Source organism: Sphaerodactylus townsendi, linkage group LG04 (genome assembly GCF_021028975.2).
Source record: "Sphaerodactylus townsendi isolate TG3544 linkage group LG04, MPM_Stown_v2.3, whole genome shotgun sequence".
NCBI classification, from domain to species: domain Eukaryota; kingdom Metazoa; phylum Chordata; class Lepidosauria; order Squamata; family Sphaerodactylidae; genus Sphaerodactylus; species Sphaerodactylus townsendi.
This window is the reverse complement of record NC_059428.1, coordinates 61,264,751-61,286,438: the sequence shown is the minus strand read 5'-3', so window position 1 is coordinate 61,286,438 and position 21,688 is coordinate 61,264,751. Positions and strand designations below refer to the sequence as shown.

The 21,688-nt window shown below is 40.2% G+C and overlaps 1 protein-coding gene across 2 annotated transcripts in view; it reads right to left on the bottom strand.

Moving 5' to 3' along the window:
- The window catches only part of NCAM2 (neural cell adhesion molecule 2), a 273,716-nt gene that overhangs the window by 139,296 nt on the left and 112,732 nt on the right, over window positions 1-21,688 (bottom strand). For both annotated transcript variants that reach the window (XM_048492570.1, XM_048492569.1), the window contains exons 2-6: window positions 20,188-20,262; window positions 17,461-17,667; window positions 15,685-15,828; window positions 13,024-13,161; window positions 749-866 (exon numbers count right to left, since the gene is read on the bottom strand). In XM_048492570.1, the coding sequence (XP_048348527.1) occupies window positions 749-866; window positions 13,024-13,161; window positions 15,685-15,828; window positions 17,461-17,667; window positions 20,188-20,262 (682 nt within the window). The remainder of the gene's footprint in view (window positions 1-748; window positions 867-13,023; window positions 13,162-15,684; window positions 15,829-17,460; window positions 17,668-20,187; window positions 20,263-21,688) is intronic.

The window sequence follows — 21,688 nt, the reverse complement described above, 5'->3', positions numbered from 1 at the left end:
AAGCCAGTGTGAAACACTAACTGCACAGTCCTATAAACCAACATTCTAGTGTACATGCATTGACTTTCATGTTTTAGGCTTGGATAACTCTGCATAGGATTAAACTGCTAAGCACTCTGAAATATGCATTGAAGTTTTCACAATGTATGTATCTGTTAAATTAGATTCCAATCCCCACCCCATTGAACTGCAAGGTTAATAAAGCCATATAAAATCCAGAATTACTCAACAAAATTAAATTGTAGTGAACAATTTGGTCCTAATATATATTTTTAAATATAGTATCCATGTTTTACAGCTTAATTAACTGGAATGTACAACTTATTGAAAGGCTATTCTCGCAGTTCCCATTCAACAAAATGCTGGACATCAGTGGTCCTGTCTCTGACATGGCAGTTCCAGAGGTTCCAGCTCACTGTTGGGGCCCTGCTGCCAATGCTGAAGCTGAAGAACAGTCAAGGTAAGGAGAGGAAGGAGAGACAGAGAGATTGGAGGATACTGACAGAAAAGGGGAGGGGGAAGAAAGGGGAAAATTAATGGAGAAGGGGGAAAGAAAGAGAGGAGGTAAGATTATCAAAAAAAGGGGAAGGGAGAAGGAAGAGTAGATTGTTAGAGAAGGGATGGGGGAAAAGGGGAGATGGTTTGAGAAGAGGGGAGAGGGAAGGAAGGAATGGAGGGGATGAGATGCACCCTCCCCACAAGTTTTTGTTAAATCTTAAATTTCATTTGAAATTTGAACTTAACTTACCTATACCAGCTGATTTCAGGTTCAGGTGAGCCACTGGCTCTACAGAATAAAGTAACTGCTTCTCCTCGATCTGCTGTTGCATTAAATGACTTCTGCAGCAATGTAATAGCTGGAGGAACTGGGCAAAAATGTGAAATATATATATATATATATATTCATCTGTATATGTGTGTGTGTGTGTGTAGGAGCAAAGATAATTCAAAACAAATTTCTTGTATAGTCTAAAATAATTCCACTTTAGCAATAACGTTTGAAACACAATATCACAATGTTATGACTTGAGGTTGAGGTGGAGAGGGAGTTTTATTTCAAATAATATTTTTTCTATAAACCTTTTCTGACAATATTGCTATCAGATTAAAACAAGACGCAATATAGTGGAAGATTCTCGTTTCAATTTTATGTAAAACATAATACCTATTGGTTGGGGAAAAAAACAAAGCAGGTGGCCCCAATCTTCTTTTTTTCTATTAAGTGACTGATTAAATTTTGTACAGCATTCATTTCAGTTTTCCACTTTCTGCATTCTTGTTGTATGTCTAAATTGTCTGTTGATTGTACAGCAAAGAATGGTTTATCCTGTTGAATCTGATGAATTATTAAATGTTTAAATCCATTTACATTAATATTAATTACTGAACCCATACAGTTTGACTTACTGCTTCTGAGGTGACTGGACTGGGTTGGATGATCAGAGCAGGTTTGAGATAGTATGAAATGTGAGTAACATTGCATGTTCTTCCTGATTTTCTAAACTCCAGAATATTTTGATTATCTTCATGATGTCCATTCAAACCCCACATCATTTCTCATCATTTGAAAAGGACATTTGTCTATCAAGATAGCAAACTTCACCCTTTTTTTAAAAAGTAAGAGCAGTTTGGCTGAAGACTGCTACCCAAACATCATCTGAATTGTAAAATATAATCCATTCTCCTGAGTGAAGCCATACACAATGCTTCCAGATAACATAATTATAAAACCACAAAATTAAGTAAGAATTACAGGTTTTTTGAAGTCTAACTTTTCAATCACATGAAAAGAAATTACATGAAAAGGTCCGTAAGTAAGTATATCACATGTGGGCTTCCAACAAAAAGTTTTTAAAATGCCAAACCTTACAGTTTTTTGGGGAAAAAAGCTTTGCTGTTCTCAGGAATTCTGCTGTTCAAACATTATAACCTGATTGCAGCAAAACACTTTATCAAGGTACTACCAAGGCAGAAATAATTTAGGGAGTCCCAAGAAAATGTCAAAAATAAAGCTTATATAATTAGGTATGTTCACTGAAAATAAAACAATAATGTGTACATCTAAAAAAAACCCACTGACATACAAAACCACAGAAAAGTGCAAGTAAACAAAAGCTAATAATTTTGGTTCTAATCATAAAACTGTGCAAATAAACCCCAGACATTTGACACAGGTATAACCAAAACCTTCTCAAAGAATATCACATCAAACATCCTTCTAATTACATGGCTAATACAACTCATGCAATTCAGGCATCAGTGTAGTTGAATTAATAAAATTTAAAAGAAATTTAGAAATGTCAGTGCAATGATTCTGAGTAATCCTAATTTACCTAGATTAAGTGAAAATGTACCCTAGCACACAATCCTTGACATAGCTATGTAGCTAAACTTCAGCTGTGCATTGATGTGAAACAATAATGTCAAACTGACTGTCAGCACCATTCATTTTCATTAAGCATACTTAGTTCTTTTTAACAAACTACAGTTAATTTTCAGTACTTGAATTACATCAGCTTTTACTTGTATACAGTGTTCAAATACATTTTAATATTTATCTTTTAAAGAAAAAATCTAATTAATATTTATTAGAAGAGAAAAAGAGTTTGCACTTCTCTCTCCTATAAGGAGTTCCAGAGTGGCTCACAAATTCTTCTTTTTCCCCCTCTCCCCACAGCAGACATCTTGTGAGGTTGGTGGAGCTGAGAGAGTTCTCAGAGAACTGTGACTAGCCCAAGGTTACCCAGCAGACTTCATGTATTGAGCAGGAAATAATTGCAGAGTTGCAGCTGCACAAATTTATTGCAGGCAAAAAGAAGTAGGAACTTTGTGCTGTTTTAAATATTGACAGGATTGTGGTAAATTAAAATATATGGGCAGCAATTCAGAGCCCTCAGTGGCGGGACACAGCACTGTTTCGGTGCTGTCCTCCAGCAGTGCAGGGAGGCAGAAAACAAACAAACAAGGCTCCCAGCTGCCATAAAAAGCCTCTATTGAACTTTATGGGCTTACACCACCCAAAAGAACAGCATAAGCCTGAACCCTCTGTGCCAGTGTTTGGGTAGACAAAGGAGGGTGGAAGTTGACTAATGTCAGCTCCATCCTTAGCCACAACCCCAGAACACCCTTGGAACACTGGCAGAGGTGGTGGAGGTGCAGGAGCACCGATGGGCCACTATGCCACATCTACCCACCATGGAGGATTACTGTGACAGCCCTCTGGCAGATTTGGGCCTCTGCCATGGTAAATCTGCTGGTACAGCCTCTCAACATCTCCATAGGGTGGACTAGACATGGTCTTAGGACTGATGATTCTGGGTTGGGAAATTATTGGAGGGTTGGGGTGGAGCACAGGCAAAGCAAAGTCTTCCGAGGAGGACTTCAGCAGGGTATAATGCTATTGGGTCACCTTTCAAAGCAGCCATCCCCCCCCCCCCCAAAGGAACTGATCTATGTTGTCTGGAGATCAGTTGAAATTCTGGGAGATATCCAGGACCCACCTAGAAGTCAGCAACATTGCATAGTCTGAATTTGCAAGGCCATTAAACATAGTATCACATAAATATTAGTAAAGCAGGTAAAGGTCATTTTGCAAATACTATCTTAAATATACAGATTCATACTTCTGATTTTAAAAGCATAATGACCTTAAGGTCTAATAAAAAATATTCAGATTATGAGCTATTCCTCTTCAGGCATACTAAAAAAGAACTATAAATGTACATTCAAGACATGATTAGCTTTTAATTCACATGTGTGTGTGAGTATGTGTGTGTGTTTAATTGTTAGTCACCTCAAATTTGTATCTAGAGCTGTAATCAATAATTAATAAATAAGAAATATCATAGCCTATTTATAACCACAAGTGCTTCAAATATGGGTAATTGACAAGACCACTAGTGACACCTGTTGGTCACTGGTCCATTCTGCACAGCACAGATAAGACATCTGTGGGGTGTCTTTAAAAGAGCGACTTTTTAATTTCACTCTACACACCCAAAATAAGACATCCTGGAGATGTTTTAACAAAGCTACCTCAAATTTGTTTTCTGGATAGCACAGGCATCAAAGGATGGAAGAAGCTCACCTTCCCCCCCCCCCCCCCGACCAGTAAGCTCTGTGGTCAGTTTCACTCTCTGCTTGTGCCCAACATTTTGTGTGCTGCTGAAGGGATTCTCTCTGCCTCCATTTGCTGAAGTTTGCACAAGGATGCTTGCTGTGCAGGCTCCGATTCTGGGTAACCTTTCAGCTTAAAAGCTACATAGTTGAGCTGATTTCTTCCTGCTGATTTTGACAATATATTATTTTCCTTTTTTTAACTTTTTGGAGGAGCTGTATTTGAAGATATGCAGACATTTATATGAGAATCTTAGCTGCTCAGAGGACTCCCATTGAAAAGCATTGAGACCACAGAAGACAAGCTACTACATTTCTCAATGGGCTAATGAGCAGCTAAGACACACACACACACACACACAAATATACTTTTCAAATTATTACAGTGTGAAGAAATAGCTAGTGAATCTCTAGTGGAATATCAATGATTTCTTACAGTTATTAATGTCAACTTTCACCAGCACGCTATGAAATAGGGGGGAAAATTATGCTGGAAATTTACTAACTGGACTTGTTGCTCCACTGCTTCCAACTATCACCCAGTGTACATCATGAATACATTGTGTGCAACCAAACTTTCTGATTTAATGACATTTATAGGCAGCCCACTGCAAAGGGGAGGAGCATAATAGAACAGCAGCTGGGGATGATACTGTAGCACCTAATAGAATAGCAGAGAGGCAATCAGTGGCATGGGTGCCTGGGGAGACAGAGAAAATTCTTTTCTCTCCCAGGGAAGCCCATTGTCATAAATGACGTATGCTGCCCTCCCCATGGAAAGCAAAATCACTTCTGGCTCGATTTTTGCACAAGAGCAGGGCAAAGGTAGGGCAGAGCCGGCCATGGGTAGTTGTCCATTGTGTGTGTTACACATATTTTGATTTTTTCTAAATGTGAATTCTGCATTTACAACATAGAGTTCAAAAAGTAATTGGAACTATAACTACTGTATGAGGTTCTTTACTGGAATAAACAAAACCACATTGATTAGACCATGTTAAATTACAAAAACCACATGTGAGATTTCAATATAGAAATGTGATTTCAATAACCAGATTTATATACATACACACAAATTGTGCTTAAACTAATTTGAACTAATTTAAGGCTAATTTACATGTGAACATATTTCTATATGAGTTATTGTTCAATGTTTTGTATTTGCCAATATAATTCTAGGGTTGGTAGATGGGCAAAATATTCAGCCCCAGTTCAGATTCGGGCCAGCCTCGGATAGACGAGCTCAAATTGGCCAAGCTTCAAGCCTACCAGGCTTGGATCCATCTGATCCTGCAGGAACATCTGAGAAATTCGGATGCATTTTAATTTTTTTGTTGTGTTTTCACGTTTTGGCCTCCAGGGGGCACATTTTTGGGTGTATCGGCACCAACATTGCAGGGTATCATCAGGAGTGCAGTTTGGTTCAGGGAGGCCAAAGTTATGGGCCCTCAAAAGGGGTGCCCCTATCCCCAGTTTTGCAGCAGTAGAACAATACGGCAGCCCAGCCTTGTGCTAGCCTGCTCCATCCATTCATCATTCAGTCGTCGGAGTGGGAAGTAGCAGCAGCAATGAGTGTGTGAGTGGGGTCATTTTGGGGGGGTTGCAGGGGAGTTATTTTAGATTGGGGTGTTGCAGTTGTGTTGCTGCAGTGGTGTGTGTGTGTCCCCGTCCACCAGTGATTCTTGCTGGCTAGTGGAATCAGCTGGCGTCTCACTTTTTTCCTGGCTTGTTTTTTTGAATGAATGGAGTTTGCTGGGGGAATTTGGGGGTTGCAGGGGGGTTATTTTGGGTTGGGGTGCTGGAGTTTTGGGCCGCAGGTGTGTGTGTGTGTGTGTGTGTGTGTGTGTGTGTGTGTGTGTCCAGCCGAACCTTGCCAGCTGGGAGTGTTTGTTTACATTTTTAAACTGCCAGCTGGGAGGGTTTTTTCTTTTGTGCAGGGCTCAGCTGTGTGCGGCTGGAAGGTTTTTTTTCCTTTTGCCGGGGCATGGATCCCATGCTGCCCTTGAAGGGCTCGTCTGCGTGTGCGAAGGGGAGGTTTTTTCTTTTTGGGGTGGGTGGGGATTCTGCGCAGCGAATCATCGTGCGCGTGGGAGGATATTTTCCAAGGCTTGGGGTGAGCTGCAGTTCGGGGGACCCGCAGCTCCAAACCTCATGGATTTGGAACAGCTGATGTTCAGAGGGCCTTGGCTCGGCCCAGCGGCACCTGAGCTCGCCCGAGCCATGCCCAGCTCGGGCCGAACCACTGGGTCGGAGCTCCCGAACCGCCATCTCTATATAATTCCTACAACTGTCCATCATTCATTTACAGTATTTTCTTGTATCTACATGGATGGTCTGTTCCACAGGGGGGAAAAAACCATATGAATTCAAATCAAACCAATTATGTCCTCAATTTTCAATTGTATATCATGATCAACAGCATTGAGTCAAGAAATGAGTTGTACACTGCAGTTTAACATTACCATTGTATAGCAAAAGGCTCACGTTCACAGATGAAACTGCTTAAGTTCGCTGGTGTGCAATCTTGTCTAATCTAATGCAGTATGTTGATGAAATTCTGAAGCAAAGCCAGTCATATCTAAAATTGGTTGCTATTGGATGCCACATATTTATAACTTATGTTCTATAACCAGCTACACATCTCAAACTAGCATGAATTCAACATTCTGGAACCATTTGGATCAGCTTATAGAAGGAAGGTAATTATTGTCAATTTTCTCTTCCTGCTGCCCACTGCCCATTGTCCTTTCATGCTCTTCCTGGTATCCTTAAAAAAGCAAGACTCAAGATCACAAGAGCAGAGTCCTGAACTACTCCATTTGGAATGAAACTTGCTGCCAAGGTACTGTGCCTCCCCACTGTCTTGCACTCACACACTTACTTTAGACTCAAGAAATAAGTTGCAAAAAAAGAATCACCCAATGAATTTGTGTGCTCACAACATGGATCATTCATCTCTAAGGACTTAAAGCTTTTTAAAAGCTCATTCTTACCCTGTTTCCCTGAATATAAGACATCCCCTGAAAATAAGACGTAGTAGAGGTTTTGCTGAAGTGCGAAATATAAGGCATCCCCCGAAAGTAAGACATAGCACATCTTTGGGAGCAAAAATTAATATAAGACACTGCCTTATTTTCAGGGAAACACGGTATATATGTGGTGTGATAGGCAAAATGTTGGACTAGGATCTGGGAGACCCAGGTTTGAATCCCTATTGTGCCATGGAAGTTTGCTGGGTGATCTTGAGCCAATCACACATTCTCAGTCTAATCTCCCTCACAGGGTTGCTGTGAAAATAAAACAGAGGAGAGTGGACTAATGTAAGCTACTTTGGGTTTCCACTGGGGAGAAATGCAGGATATAAATAAAGCAAACAAATAAATAACACCAGTGGAACAGAAAACTGCTTTATTTCAGGTGGGTCATGTCATTATATGAAGCATATGTGTTAGAAGTTTTATTTTTCTAAAAAAAACCTACAGTGGAAAAGTGTACAAGAGCAGAGATATTTCAAAATGTCTTTTAATCTATGTATTTCTGAACCAAGATTTTTTTAAATGTATGCATACCTCAAATATTTGAATGCACTAACCAGATATAAAGAGATAATAAAGGAATAGTAATATTTTGCATGCTGATGTGTGGAGGCTTGCTTCCAAAGACCACAGACACTGTTTTCATTGGAATAAATTTTGGCCGCAGCCTGTTTATTAAAACCAACATAGGAAGCTGGGCAAGCATAAGGGGCAAATCTTACCTCTGGGCAGCACCCATGCTGAACCCAGACCTTGGGAGCAAGCGTGCCAAACCCACCTTTGGGCTGCAGGCATGCTGAACCCGGCACTGTCCCCAATCCCTATTGGGGAATTGAGACAGAAAGTTACTAGGTGCAACCTGAGCATATACCCATTACGTGACACCCCTTCCTGCTGGGGATAGCGGGCTCGCTTGTAGAGCCTCCAAAGCTTGCGCCATGAGCCCGTCCCACCCCCAGACCTCTTATTGAGACCCCCAGCCATGGGGAGGTCTGGCACACAAGCTCGGCCTCCCCATAAAGAATGTGCTCCTAAGCCTAAAACTGCCCAAGCTGTGTCGAAAAACAAATTATCAATCAACAATAAATATCCCCAATCCAACCCATAACACAGGGGGGGGGGAGGGTGGGTCTGCTTGCTCTGATGGCCTCAGAGGCTGGGGCCAGCTGGGCGCTGCCTTATATAGGTGTGCCCAGGCTTCCCCATCACATGACAGGCCCCTGTCATATGACCACCAGCCCAGCAAGTTACACTGCTATGCAGCTGGGCTTTTCCTGCTCTCCCCTTCATTGCCACGATAGCAGCCCCAGGTAATTCCAGGTCTGTGTTTTTTGGGCAGAGAGCTATAATTCATTACCTTGCATGTAAACTTCAATGGTACAAGTTTAAAACAAAAAAATTGGGAAGGAATGATTATATTTTTTCTTAGCTGCAGCCTGTTGGAATTGTATTGTCTCAATGTGCAATAATAATATGCCAGTAAATCATACTTATTATTGCAGCACATGTAAGACTAGACACGGAAACATATTCTTACAATACTGAAGCTACAATTCCATATTAATAGTCTGTCTGGACAATCTTACAGTACTGATTTTCTTCATGAATTAGAAGGATGACTTTACTGCTCATGAGGAAAAATCTAAAACAAAACTAGAACAATATGATTGCCTAAGCAGATTTTGTATACTATGGTAAGCTGAATCCCCACACACATACTGAAAAAAAGTTTACCCTAGCATTTTCCGTGCAGATTCAGTTATTTTCATTATTTCTTTTTTTAACAGAAATCTCTGCAGTTATAGAAAATAAGAGATTTTAATTAGAAAGTAGAAGCAAAAACAATAAAAATGGGGCTTCAACAGGGAACATTTGTGTTCCTAGCACATAACAGAAGAAAACAAAAGAAGGGCTGAGTTTGCATCCTTCCTTCCTTGTGAAGTCTGGCACAATGTCCAGAATGAGAATGATTCAAGAAACAAACAGCCCAACCATGAGCAGAGTTGCACCCTCTTGAATCCATTTATGTCAGTGGGACTAGAAAGATTGTACTAAAAATAACATTTTAAAAAAGGGACTCTATTGTCATTTTAGAGACTAAAAAAGGGTTCTCCAATTTAGGCTTTTGTGAGTCTGAGCTTGCTTCATCACTTGAATTTTACTGCATGCATCTCATGATGTGAGCTTTGACTCACTGAAGCTTATGTTGGAGTAAATTTTGATTATTTCCAATAGAAATATGAGCTAGCATTGTGTAGTGGTTACAGTGTCAATACTAGGATCTGAGAGCCCCTGGTTTGAATCCTCACTCTGTGACAGAAGATCACTGGGTGATCTTGGGATAGTCATATATCCTAACTCACCTTGCAATAGCACATGAGAACAAAGAAAACTACTTTAGATCCCAGTTGGGGGTAAAGGTTGGATATAAATGATGTAAATGAGTTGCCACTGACTCCAGTTTTATTTTCCCAGTACAAACTTAGAAAACTACATGAGTAACTTAAGAAATATTTTGTGCTCCAATGAATTGGCACTGACTTTAAAATATGAAGTCAAGCAAGTGCTACATTTGAGCCTTACAGTAAAATATTTTCATAAATATTGTTGATTATATCATTAAATATAACAATGACTTAAAGTTGAGAGGCTCTGCAGTATAGCCAACTAAATCTGCCATTATCCAATAATTAAAATAAATAGGTTGATAATTTTTCATAAGATGTTGAAAACAACTATGCCATATATTGTTGTGAAGCTGATTATCTAATCATGATAAAAGAACTCTACTGTTTCATTGAATTATTGCTTGCTATTAGCTTTATAAGTGAAGGTTTTACCAAATTCTGAAATTAAAAAGAACAGTATTATCTCAACAGTATCATCCATAGTTTAAATAATGAATGGAATGATATACTAATGTGAACCTACTGCTTAAATATTAACATTGATATTATTATCTATCTATATAAAAATCTATCCGTTCGTTTGTTGGTCTTGGTGTCACTCTGGACGTACTGGCCCAAATCGTCTGCAACTTTCAAACAACACTGCTCAAACAAGCGAGCGTGTTTTCCACCTCTTCCAGTGACTCAGACACCCCTCCTGTGTCTGGAAAACCGAGCCGATGGAACCTCCTGCTGCCTCTCCCAATGCGCCCCCTGGCCAAAAGCTACCTCGCTGCATTATTTTACCAGCCGCAGCGAACACTCCAACTGCCCCGCCCCTCCCCCTCGCCAAACCTCCCCCTCCTCCCATCGACGCCTACTGCGCATGCCCACCAGCGCCGCACTCTCCTCGCTGCTGCAACGTCAGGTGAGGCTCCGGCTCGCCAAGTATTCCGCTCCAAGAGAGAGGGGGAATCCTCTCTCCTCTCTACTGCACAGTCTCCCGTTGCTGCAAACCTCATTTGCGCGCAGCCAGCTCCCACACCGGACTGCCTACGTGCGCTAGGCACACCGTCCGCCTCCTCACATCAACTACTCAGGTCCAACCTCACTTTTCCACATCACGGACCCACTACATCTCTCAAATCCTTCACAGCTCTCTCCCACATTCTCACTTCTCTCCCACTTCCACCAGCAAATGCACTGCCCCTCCCACACACACACAACTCTCTAATATCACCACCTTCTCTTTTCTTCCTCTGCACATTTCTAACACCAATGTCTGTAATATCCATTTCTCCACCTTTTCAACATTTCCTGATCCCAATATTTCCACACCGAGTAATAGTGGGATCAGAAGATGGTTTTCACACCCTATTTCTCACTACCTTAGGGAGCCTCACAGTATCTTTCCCTTCCTTTCTCCACAACAAGAACCAGACAGAGTTCTGAGAAACTGTGACTAAACCAAGGTCACCCAGCAGCCTACATATGGAGGAGCGGAAATCAAACCCAAATCTCCAGATTAGAGCCTGCTGCTTATGTGGAGGAGTGGGGGATCAAACCCAGTTCTCCAGATTAGAGCCTGCTGCTTATGTGCAGGACACCTGCCTCTGATGTGTCCCTCACTCAGGAGTACGTGTGAAACACAATCCTATGAGGGTTTACTCGGAAGCAAGCCCAATTTCCACCAACAACGCTTACTCACACGCACAGCAATGTGCCCAGGCCAGCCTTGCTGTGTCTGTGGTGGGGGTCTGCTGTTTGCCCCCAAAAAACACTATGTGCCCACATAGAACACTCCAACAGCCACCTCTTACACCTGTGCCACAGGTCACCCACCACTGCTCTAAGGGGTCCTGTGCAGCTTTCAAACATCCGCCTCCTCTTCTCTTCCTTTTCCTTCCCACCAGACTACTCCACAGCAACGCGTGGCCGGGCCCTGCTAGTATACTTATAAAATCTGATACAATGTACAATTACCATATCTCTTAAATAATTACACGGACATTTTCAGCACAATCTTAAGGGTCATAGATGACAGACTGACTCCTCAGTTGGCATATTTGGCAGATACACCAGCATAAGGGCTATTTTCGCTGGTGCAGAATCCCAATGCTGCTGTACTAATTTTGTCTGCTGGTATAGCTGTGTGGTAGCTGTATGCTGGTACATTTGTGGTGCAGGGTGCTGTGCCAGCATTACAGAGGGTAGTAGAAGAGTCAGAACCGATATTAGACAGCTCCATGTTTTGACATTTTCCAAAACAATGTTGTGCCATCAAAAATGGTGGTGCAGCCCATTTGCTCCCATATCATGTTTTTTTTTAACTACCTCCTACTGCCAAAGCCAGGCCCACATAGGCCTCAAGTGCATGGTATGGCAACCAATGAACTGCACTAGCAAGCCTCCTCCCCAAGAATCAATGGTGACCCGTATCCTTTAAATATCTCAGAATGTAGAGTATGTCATAATATGCTATTTGACAGCAACTTGCCTTGTGGACTTAGTTCATAGTTTATTTGGGTTTAATATAGTTTATTTGGGTTTAACAGTCCATTGGCCATACACCCATTTTAAAACGTTAAAAACAAACTGCAAAACAGTTTGCCACATCTACTACACAGTTTTGATTTAAGAAGCAATTTCATGGTATCAGAAAAAGAGGGAAATTTAACTATCCAATTAGTCAGAAACTTCTTATTTTCTGATTCATGTTTAGGACAGTAAAAAAAAAACATTCACAGATGAATCCAGTACATTCAAAAGTTACAGAATCTTTGATTTGAAGGTGCCCGTAAATTTGCGGAAACACTCAGTCGGGTGAACAAAGTCCACACTCTGTAGGTGATCTCTCTTATCTCTTGTAGGTACTCAGTACCGTTGCAGGTATTCAGCCAAAACTTGACAGGGTGGACATGCACTGACAGATAAATGGTCTCCTCCCACAACCTCCTCCTCCTCCTCCTTTTCCTTCTTTTCTGGCTGAGAGCTGCCTCAACCATACTGCCTCTCACAGTATGCCCCAGAGCAATCCCCTATCATCATGGTCACCACACCCAAATGGTTTGGTGTGTGGGATGTAGAAGAACAGGTGCGGGGGATGACCCCAAGTTGGTGGTTCTCCACTGGTCTGTCAGTTCTGGCAGTTGAAGTACCCCACAGATAGGAAGCAATGCAGGGGGCTTGACCTCAGCTCAACCAAGTGTTGTGAATTGGGTGACAGAGGCCTCCCTGAAACCATTTCCTTTGCAGGATAACATCCTCCCATAAAGTGCATGGCAAGGAGGATCCATCAGTTACTGTTGGTGTTGATAGGAGCAACAAACAGGTGGGATGTCTTCGACAGAACAAGCCTGTTCGTGGGGTTGCAAAGACCACCCCCAATGGGTACAGACTTGACTCTGTAGAAGTACCTCAGGGACCTCTGTGCATCCACCAGGGAACCCTTGACCTCTTGTTGGAAGAGTGTTTTAGCTACTTACCATTCACAATGACAATTATATCCCGGAAGTCAATTTCTCCTCTGGCTTCAACTCTTCCTTCACATCTGTAAACTCCTCCATGACTTGTGTTGATTTTCAAGATCTGAAGATTATTGTTTGGTAACACAGCAAATCTATCTGGAAAGGCATGTAGTAGATAAAGTAGCATCAGTAAGTGAATGCACTGCTGTGAACATGGTTTTAATTTTTAATACTAGAGTTCCCAGGTGCCTCCTGGCCACTGATGGAGGATGGGGTATCGGTTTTGTCAAATCCAGACTGGAAAACTTCTGGAGATTTGGAGATGGAGCCTGGGGATGACACAGACCTCAGTGGGGTACAGTGCCATAGAGTCCACCTCTACAGTATTCATTTTCTGCAGAGGAAGTGACCATTGTAGTTTGGGGATGCATATTTTTGTTCCTTTCTCCCCCTCTGTATGTGCATTCATTGTTCAACATATGGGAAATCTTGTTTGTCATCAAGGAAAAGTGAATGTGTTCAACCCAGAATGTATCATATTTAGAATACTCTTGTAAAAACGTAATATAACTCAGAACTAAAATTATTAAAGGAAAATTAAACACATAAATACAAAGTAAGATATACACGAAGTAAGATGTACGAAGCTTTGTTAACATTCAGTCAAACTTCACTTTTTTTTTTAGTTTGGATAATGTTCCCACAATGTTGTTTTAGGTTTCTAAATAATATTGATAGAAACAAGTCACGATACAGTTTAAAGTTACGTTGGAGGAAAAAATAGTGTTGACATTCCAACCAACTAATGAGAATTGATCTGATAGTTTTTAAAGTCAAGGCTACTCATAATTAATCTAATGGTTAATAAAGATTTTCATCTTTAAAAATCCCTTAATTCCATCCTATTGCTGATCCTCCCCCATCAAATCACAGCTGACATACGGTGACCTTATAGGGTTCTCAGGACAAGATACATTCAGAGGCAGTTTGCCATTGCCTGCTTTGCGTCATGACCCTGGTATTCCTTGTAGGTTTCCAATCCAAAAACTTGCCAAGGATCTGATGAGATCAGGCTAGTCTAGGGATATCCAGGTCAGGATAGAATTAGAAATCCTTTTAGTAGGACATATCCTTGAAAAGAAAAAAAGCTGCAAATCCTAGACAACATTTTACAAAATAGGTAATTTTTTAACAAGAATCTATGAATTCAAAGCTATTTTCTAACACTAAACAGGCGTACTCAAATGGTTAAAGTGGTGCTATAGTGATCAATTAAGAATATTTTAAAGTATTCTGGTCATAATAAAATAGAGGTTATGAATAAATCATCTACACATCATATAAAGCATAAATTATAGAATAGCATGGGATCTTATTCTGTCCAGTATCCAAATTTTTCTTCTATTCAGTCAGATTATTAAATATGTTCTTCTTCAAATCAAAGCAGGAGTTGAAATGAAATGCTGGAATTTTGTAAGTTCACACACAGCTACTGCAAGCCTACAGTGAAAGGTTTAGCAGATTATTACATTAACATTCTCCCTCCTCAATCTCCCTTCAGACTCTTGGCTGCCTTTTAGGGGGGCTGAGAGTAAAGTGAATTCCAGATATGGATTACTGATAAATATTGGCTTACTACTGAATAATCAAGTTTCTAGAACTAGGATGAAAGAGCTCACTAGATAATTGTAATAGAAACATGTCTGGAGCTACAGACAAAGATCTGCCTACTGATCAATACCACTGAAGAATGGGTCTATGAAACAGAAGTTAAGTAACAATAATACTGCATTAGCAAATTTACAGCCCCATCTAAAGATTTGCCCTTTCCAGAGGTGGGACATGGTGCTTGACAAGGCTCCATCATGCCTGCACCTGCCACAGCCACTGTTTGTAGCAGGGGTGGTCTGGGGGGATGGCCAGGGGAGGAGCAGAAGCTAGTTGGCTTCTTCCCAGCTATTATCCACATTGCACTGGTGGCTGGGGCTTAGGACTTAAGCCATCTTTCTGGTGACATGTCCATTAAGTACAATGGAGGCTTCTTGGCAGTGGGGAGGATTTTTTACGTTTACCCTCTCCATGCTGCCGGGAAGCCTTCATGGGAATTGTGGGCTGGTGCGACCAGGCTGTCTCATCCCGAAGTCCTGCCCATAGGATGGGACTACCTATCAGAACATTTTTTATACCTAGCAAGCACAGATCCTTTAACATCATTTCTGTTTGAAGTGTTCTGTATTCTACAAATACCTAGGCAGCTATTCCACTAAGTCTTAGGAAATTTTATGAATGACCAAATCACATCTTCCAGGGACACCAGAGCCATCTGGCTTTGCAGCATCTGACTTTTGGGAAGAGAAAGAGGAAATGGATAATCAAACTATCCTGGCAACAGATATTGGATTAATATCAGGCAAGGATACTGTGGTTGATATAATATACTAGAGGCAATGCATGAGGACTGAAAGTGACCAGTAAGCAAGCACAGTGGCAGTAGCATTTCCCCCTGCAAATCTCTATTTCTGAGATTAAAATTTTACACTCCCAATGACCATATTTTTCTTGGGTACCCAACATAGCTGATTCATCTATATATTTTTTATCAGAACATTGGAATAAAATCTTTAAATTAGTTAAATTTTAAATAAAACATATAATTTAAAGAGTTACCAAAATACTAACTGTCAGCAATATTTGAGACTTCCTCATTTTGATACAACCAGCTGACAATGGGTGCAGGTGAACTAGTAACTCGACAAATTACTTGTGCATCTTCTCCCTGAACAAATTCTTGTGGAGATGAGATATCTTGGAATGTAAGCTTTTCTGAGAAAAAATGAAACATTGTTAATAGCTTCTTCAAATGTTAATATATTTAAATTAAAGTTACATTAATTACTAATGTTATTTCTATAGAACAAGTTTTAATGATTGCTATTTATTACCATATTGCAATATTTACAAAAACACTAAGCAGAATTAGCTCTGTTTTCCCCATGTTGCCCAATGTTGAAAGAGAATGCCTTAAGACTACCCAGAGTTGCTTATAACAGAATATAATTTCACTAATGTTCTTGATTTAGCCGCTTAGCTCCATAGCCAGTACTATATATCTGTGTAATATATACATATTTCTGGAACATAATCATTTAATGTAAAGAAATCTCTTCACTGAAAATGTACTATAGAAATTATATATCATAATAAAAATTAGTACAAAACAATTAGTTCACAAAGTCATATAATTTATTCACCACAATACAATATGATATTGAATTTTTACTACATTACATTTTAGAGGGCTTTCCTCTGCTTTCATTCCAACATTCTTTGTAAAAACTTCTGGTAACTAAGAAATCATTTACACTACACTACTTGGATCTCTTCTGCTAGTAGAAGATTCCCTTGCATCAGGGGAGGGCCTTACTTGGAGGAAAGTGCTACCATTAACAGAACTAATCTATAGTATTCAAACACTATTATTCCAATCTTCTTTCAAGTTGATTTATATTCCTTTACATTTTAGAGGGCTTTCCTCTGCTTTCATTCCAACATTCTTTGTAAAAACTTCTGGTAACTAAGAAATCATTTACACTACACTACTTGGATCTCTTCTGCTAGTAGAAGATTCCCTTGCATCAGGGGAGGGCCTTACTTGGAGGAAAGTGCTACCATTAACAGAACTAATCTATAGTATTCAAACACTATTATTCCAATCTTCTTTCAAGTTGATTTATATTCCTTTACTTTCATTTACTTGCTTTTATCCTGATATCCAGTTATAAAAAGTTGAACGTATTTGTACTATGATTTGTTTTCAACAGCAATCTCTGCATGTAATTAATGTGAATTAGTAGACCAAGTCTTATACAATATTATATAATAAAGGAATAAGATAAAAGGGAACTAGAAATGAATGACTTTACACCATCAGTCTAGACCATAGGTGTCAAACTCGCAGCCTTCCAGATGTTATGGACTACAGTTCCCATCATGTCATTAAATTTCAAGAAATAGTCGTTAAATTTCATTACTCTTGCAACAACATGTTAAAACAACTGCTACTCTGGAATTTATCTCAGGTGGAAACTTTTTTTAAAAAAAACATGGGATGTTGGTTTTCTCTTTCACACCTGCTATAACTTCAACTGTCATGATCTTACTGGAAGGGTGAATTTCCTGCAGCAGGCTATTCTTATATATATATCACCCAGTGCCTAGACCACAGGTGTCAAACTTGTGGCCCTCCAGATGTTGTTGTTGTTGTTAATAATAATAATAATAATAATAATAATAATAATAATAATAATAATAATAATAATAATAATATATTTTACATAAAGATAAATCAATCTCTTTCAAGATAAAGTTCACAGATTATTTTTAAAAAAATTCTGCACAACAGATAGAAAGAAAGCTCAGCTACTTTGTATATTTTACCCTTTATGTTTTACTTACGGAAAATTTCCAAAACAACAGTGGCTTCTTGTGTTTGTCCTCTAGAATCTGTTGCTTGACATCTGTATATTCCGGCATCTTCCACATTTGCATTGTAAATGGTTAGCCGTGATCTAACACCTTCTTTCTGAACCACTATTCTTTGACCAGAAATAATCTTTTCTCCTTGAGGATTATACCAATCTATGCTCTCAGCCTCACCAATCACTAAAAATAATAATAGAAACACACAAATGTAATAATGTATATATGATTTTCTTCTAATGGTTAACTTTTCCTGCCTAAAAACGTTTTTCAGAATTTAAACATATCTTAGAAATCTGTATATGGACCACTTTAGTTCAGTATTTTGAGACAATGTGAACAATTATCATGACATTTTGCCAGAGGTGTATCTAGTGAAAGTGGAGCCTGGGGCAAAATCTGAGTCCCCTCCTCCCCAGCTCAATTTTCCCTAGATTTTGCCCTGGGGTCCATTTTTCCTAGATACACAGCACACCTTTGAAACATACAGGTAAATTGTACTATTTAAAATTATACTGTGGCCCACAGTGTAGTCTGGCAGCCCTTTGCAGTTCTAGCTGCCAACTGACCAGAAAGCATGCAACCTCATCTGCTTCTATACTTTTAATAGCAGCAGGTTCCTCTGATGAAGTCATTTGCTAATGTATTCAGATCCAACTGCTGTTGAAGTTACAAGTGCCCCTTTTTCTTGGTTAAAAAGCAATCCTATCTCCTCGGGAGAACTAGCCCCACTGATGTGAATGTTCGCCAACTGTTTAAAAGGTGTAGGTGCTGTGCTTTTAATAGCATTTAGGTGCAGGCCATAAGCCCCTTACATTTCTACATTACTTGTTACTGTGGTGAGAAAGTTCCCCCTTGCCAGTTCTCCTTTGGTAGAAGATACAGGACCAAGGCCTTTTGAAAAAGTTGGCAGCTGTCTTTGAATAAGAGGATTGAAGACCAAGAAGATTAAGGAGGCTTATGTCAGGTGCTGTCAAAGTGTCAAAATATAAATGAGTAAAATCTACATGACAGTTATGTCTAACGTTGAACATGTGCCATGTGCAATATTAGTGCTGTGTGCAGCTATTTGTGCCGTGGGAAAACTAAGATAAGACACCTGCACCTGATAGGTAACTGTTTTGTATATATGTAGGAAAGAGAAAGCAAAGAAGTATGCCTTGAAACACCTGTTGCCTGGCAAAGCACTTTGTTAATCAGTATTGCAACAATAAAGGAACTTCTGAGCAGTTGATTGTGTGTCTGAATGCTGTTCCTGCTTTGCATACTCCTGGGTGATCGACTCATGTGTAACGCAACCACTTGAAAAATTGTCTACACTCCTCGTGGTCTTAACAGCTTACTCCCTACACCCTCCCCGCACACTGAAATATGACCTGGGACAAACAGAAACTCACTATTTTCCCCATCTCCATTTGAAAGGAGGGACCCAATTCACCCATTGTAGTTCTACCTGTCAGGCAGTTCTTGAAGGTGCTCAGACAAAAAAAAAATTAAAACAGCCATATTTCTATGGGCAAAAGGACTGATGACACTCCTTGGATATGAAAATTTGACACTATGGGCAAAAGGCCTTTACTGTTTGCTAGCACCACCTTGTGAACAGTGTACACTTTTATCCTTGCATGTTCAGGGACATATTTTATTCAAAGGTAAAATTTAGCCATTAGGAAGATCTACAGTGTCTCTTTGTCTCCTACCACACTTGCTAAATAGCACAGAGGGTATTTCTGTCCTTAGAACTGTAAGACCCTCTCTTTTCAGCTTTAATTTGTACTGCTTTACAGAGAGGAATTTGCACAAAAACTCAACTTGGCTTGATTTACTAGTAACAAATCTTGACTTGCATTTTGCAGTCTTTAAATGCTACAAGTGCAATTTCTCTCCAAGAGGATGCCATGCCTGTCAGAACACAAATTTCAAGGGCACAGAGTAATACCCAACACGGCATTCAGAGCCAATGGAGCAAATCTAATTCCAAAGACTGTGGCTTTTTCAAAGCTGGAGGATTTACAAGCCTAGCTTTACATAAAACAGAAAAAGGGAATGGTGAATTTAATACTCCAAGTTGAATGCAGGCAAAATGCTTCTGCCACAGCTGGTGTGATCTCCTTTCTTGGTGTGCCACAGCTCTGGCGGCCATCTTGGAATGACCGTATATATTTGAGTATAAGCTGAGGAGGCCTTCTTCAGCATTAAAAATTGTGCTGAAAAAGTTGACTTATACTCGAGTATCTACAGTAAGTAGAGGTTCAAACAGTGGGAAAGAGGGACAAATAAACAACACGGGTAGAAAAGAAGAGATAATGAAAGGGGGAAGAAAGAGTGAGTGGAGCTGTTTGTGTAACAAGACTGAGAAGAATGGGAGGTGATAGAGGAAAGTCCAGAGTAGAAAACAGATAGAGGGAGAATACACAGGGGAGATTTAAACCCATGCTGATCAGGTGATCTGCAGTGACTTGCCTGCTTTCAGTCCCAAGTATCTGCCACAATATACTGTCAACCCCAAGCTACCAGTAGTGATCATCTGTAATGCATGTCATACAGTATGGGGTTAGGTGCTGTCAAGGGAGAGAAGAATGAGGTCCCTCTCTCCATAACTCCTCACAGGTCCCCTGATGGTATATTAAATAGAGAGACAACTGAACAGGGCATTAACAACTAATGTATTTAAACACATCGAAATCAAGTAAATATGTATACCTGTGCATGTGAAGAATTTGGAAACGCCCACACTGACTTCTGCTTTACTGAGGGAAATTGACACTTGTAGAAGTGCTGTAAAATATAATTGAGACAAATATTAAAACACACAATTATGTATTGGATAAACATTTAAAACCCTCTCACATAGAAAACATACATACAACATCTTATCTAGAAACTGGGAAATAATAGGCTGTCATTATTGGTTTTGTGAAATAGTTAAAAATAGTAGAATTATAGATTAAGAAGAGTTTGAATTTATAACACACTTTTCTCAGTCATAAGGAGTCTCAAAGTGGCATACAGATCCTTCTCTTCCTCTTCCCACAATGGACATCTGAGAAAGTTCTGAGAGAACCGTGACTAGCACAAGGTCACCCAGCAGGGTTCATGTGTAGAAGTGGGAAAACAAAACCAGTTCACCACATGAAAGTCTGACACTCATGTGGAGGAGTGGAGAAATAAATCTGATTTTTCAGATACAGTCCATTGTTTTTAACCACTACACCACTGTGCCTCTCCACTACACTACACTGGTTAGATGACAGTTTAGAAGAAATGTTCAGAGATCAAAGGTTCACCCATTCATAAAAACAAGACAAAGAAGTCCTGTCTGCTCTTTCATACTTGTTTTTTTTTCTGAATTCAACAACAACTAAGCATGAAACATCCAATCTTTGTCTATTCTCAAACAGTTACCTAAAAGTATATATAAAAATCTGCACAAACTCTTCACATTTTTAACCTACATAAACATGATAATATATAGGTTCATGCAAACATAGCATAGTAGATGAAATATGTGCAGAGCTAATCTATTCTAATTTATCCTTTTCAGAATTTAAAAGCCATTTTTAAATCGAGAGAACATTTGGAAATCACCCTGAATTAATAGAACATTTGAACTTAGGTTTAGCAACTTTATGTTGGAAAGTTTCTGGAGATTTGGAGATGGAGCATGGAGTTTGAGGTTTGGGGAGGAGAGAGACCTCAATGTGGTCTAATGCCATAAAGGCCACTCTCCAAAGCAGAAATTTCCTCCATAGGAAATTATCTCTTATGTAATTCCAGGAGGTCTTCAGCCCCCACCTGGATGATCACAAACCTAATTGAACCTTAACACCTGAAAGGAAGTGTCTAGTGCAGACCTGGGCATTATACTGCCCGCGGGCCACATCCGGCCAGCCGGGTGACCCTGACTGGCCCCCCTGCCGTGCTGGGGAGCGAGGCGTCTTTAAAAGCCCGCAGAAGCCGGTTGCCTTGGCTGCCGGCTTCGGTGGGGCTTTCAAAAGCGCCTCACTCTCCTGCCTTTCTGAGGAGCGAGGTGTCTTTGAAAGCCCCGCAGAAGCCGGTTGCCTTGGCTGCCAGCTTCTGTGGGGCTTTCAAAAGCGCATCGCCCCCCTGCCTTTTGGCCCGGCCCTCCACAATATTTTCTGTTTCTTATGCGGCCCCATGGAAAAAATAATTGCCCACCCCTGGTCTAGTGGATTCTGCACAG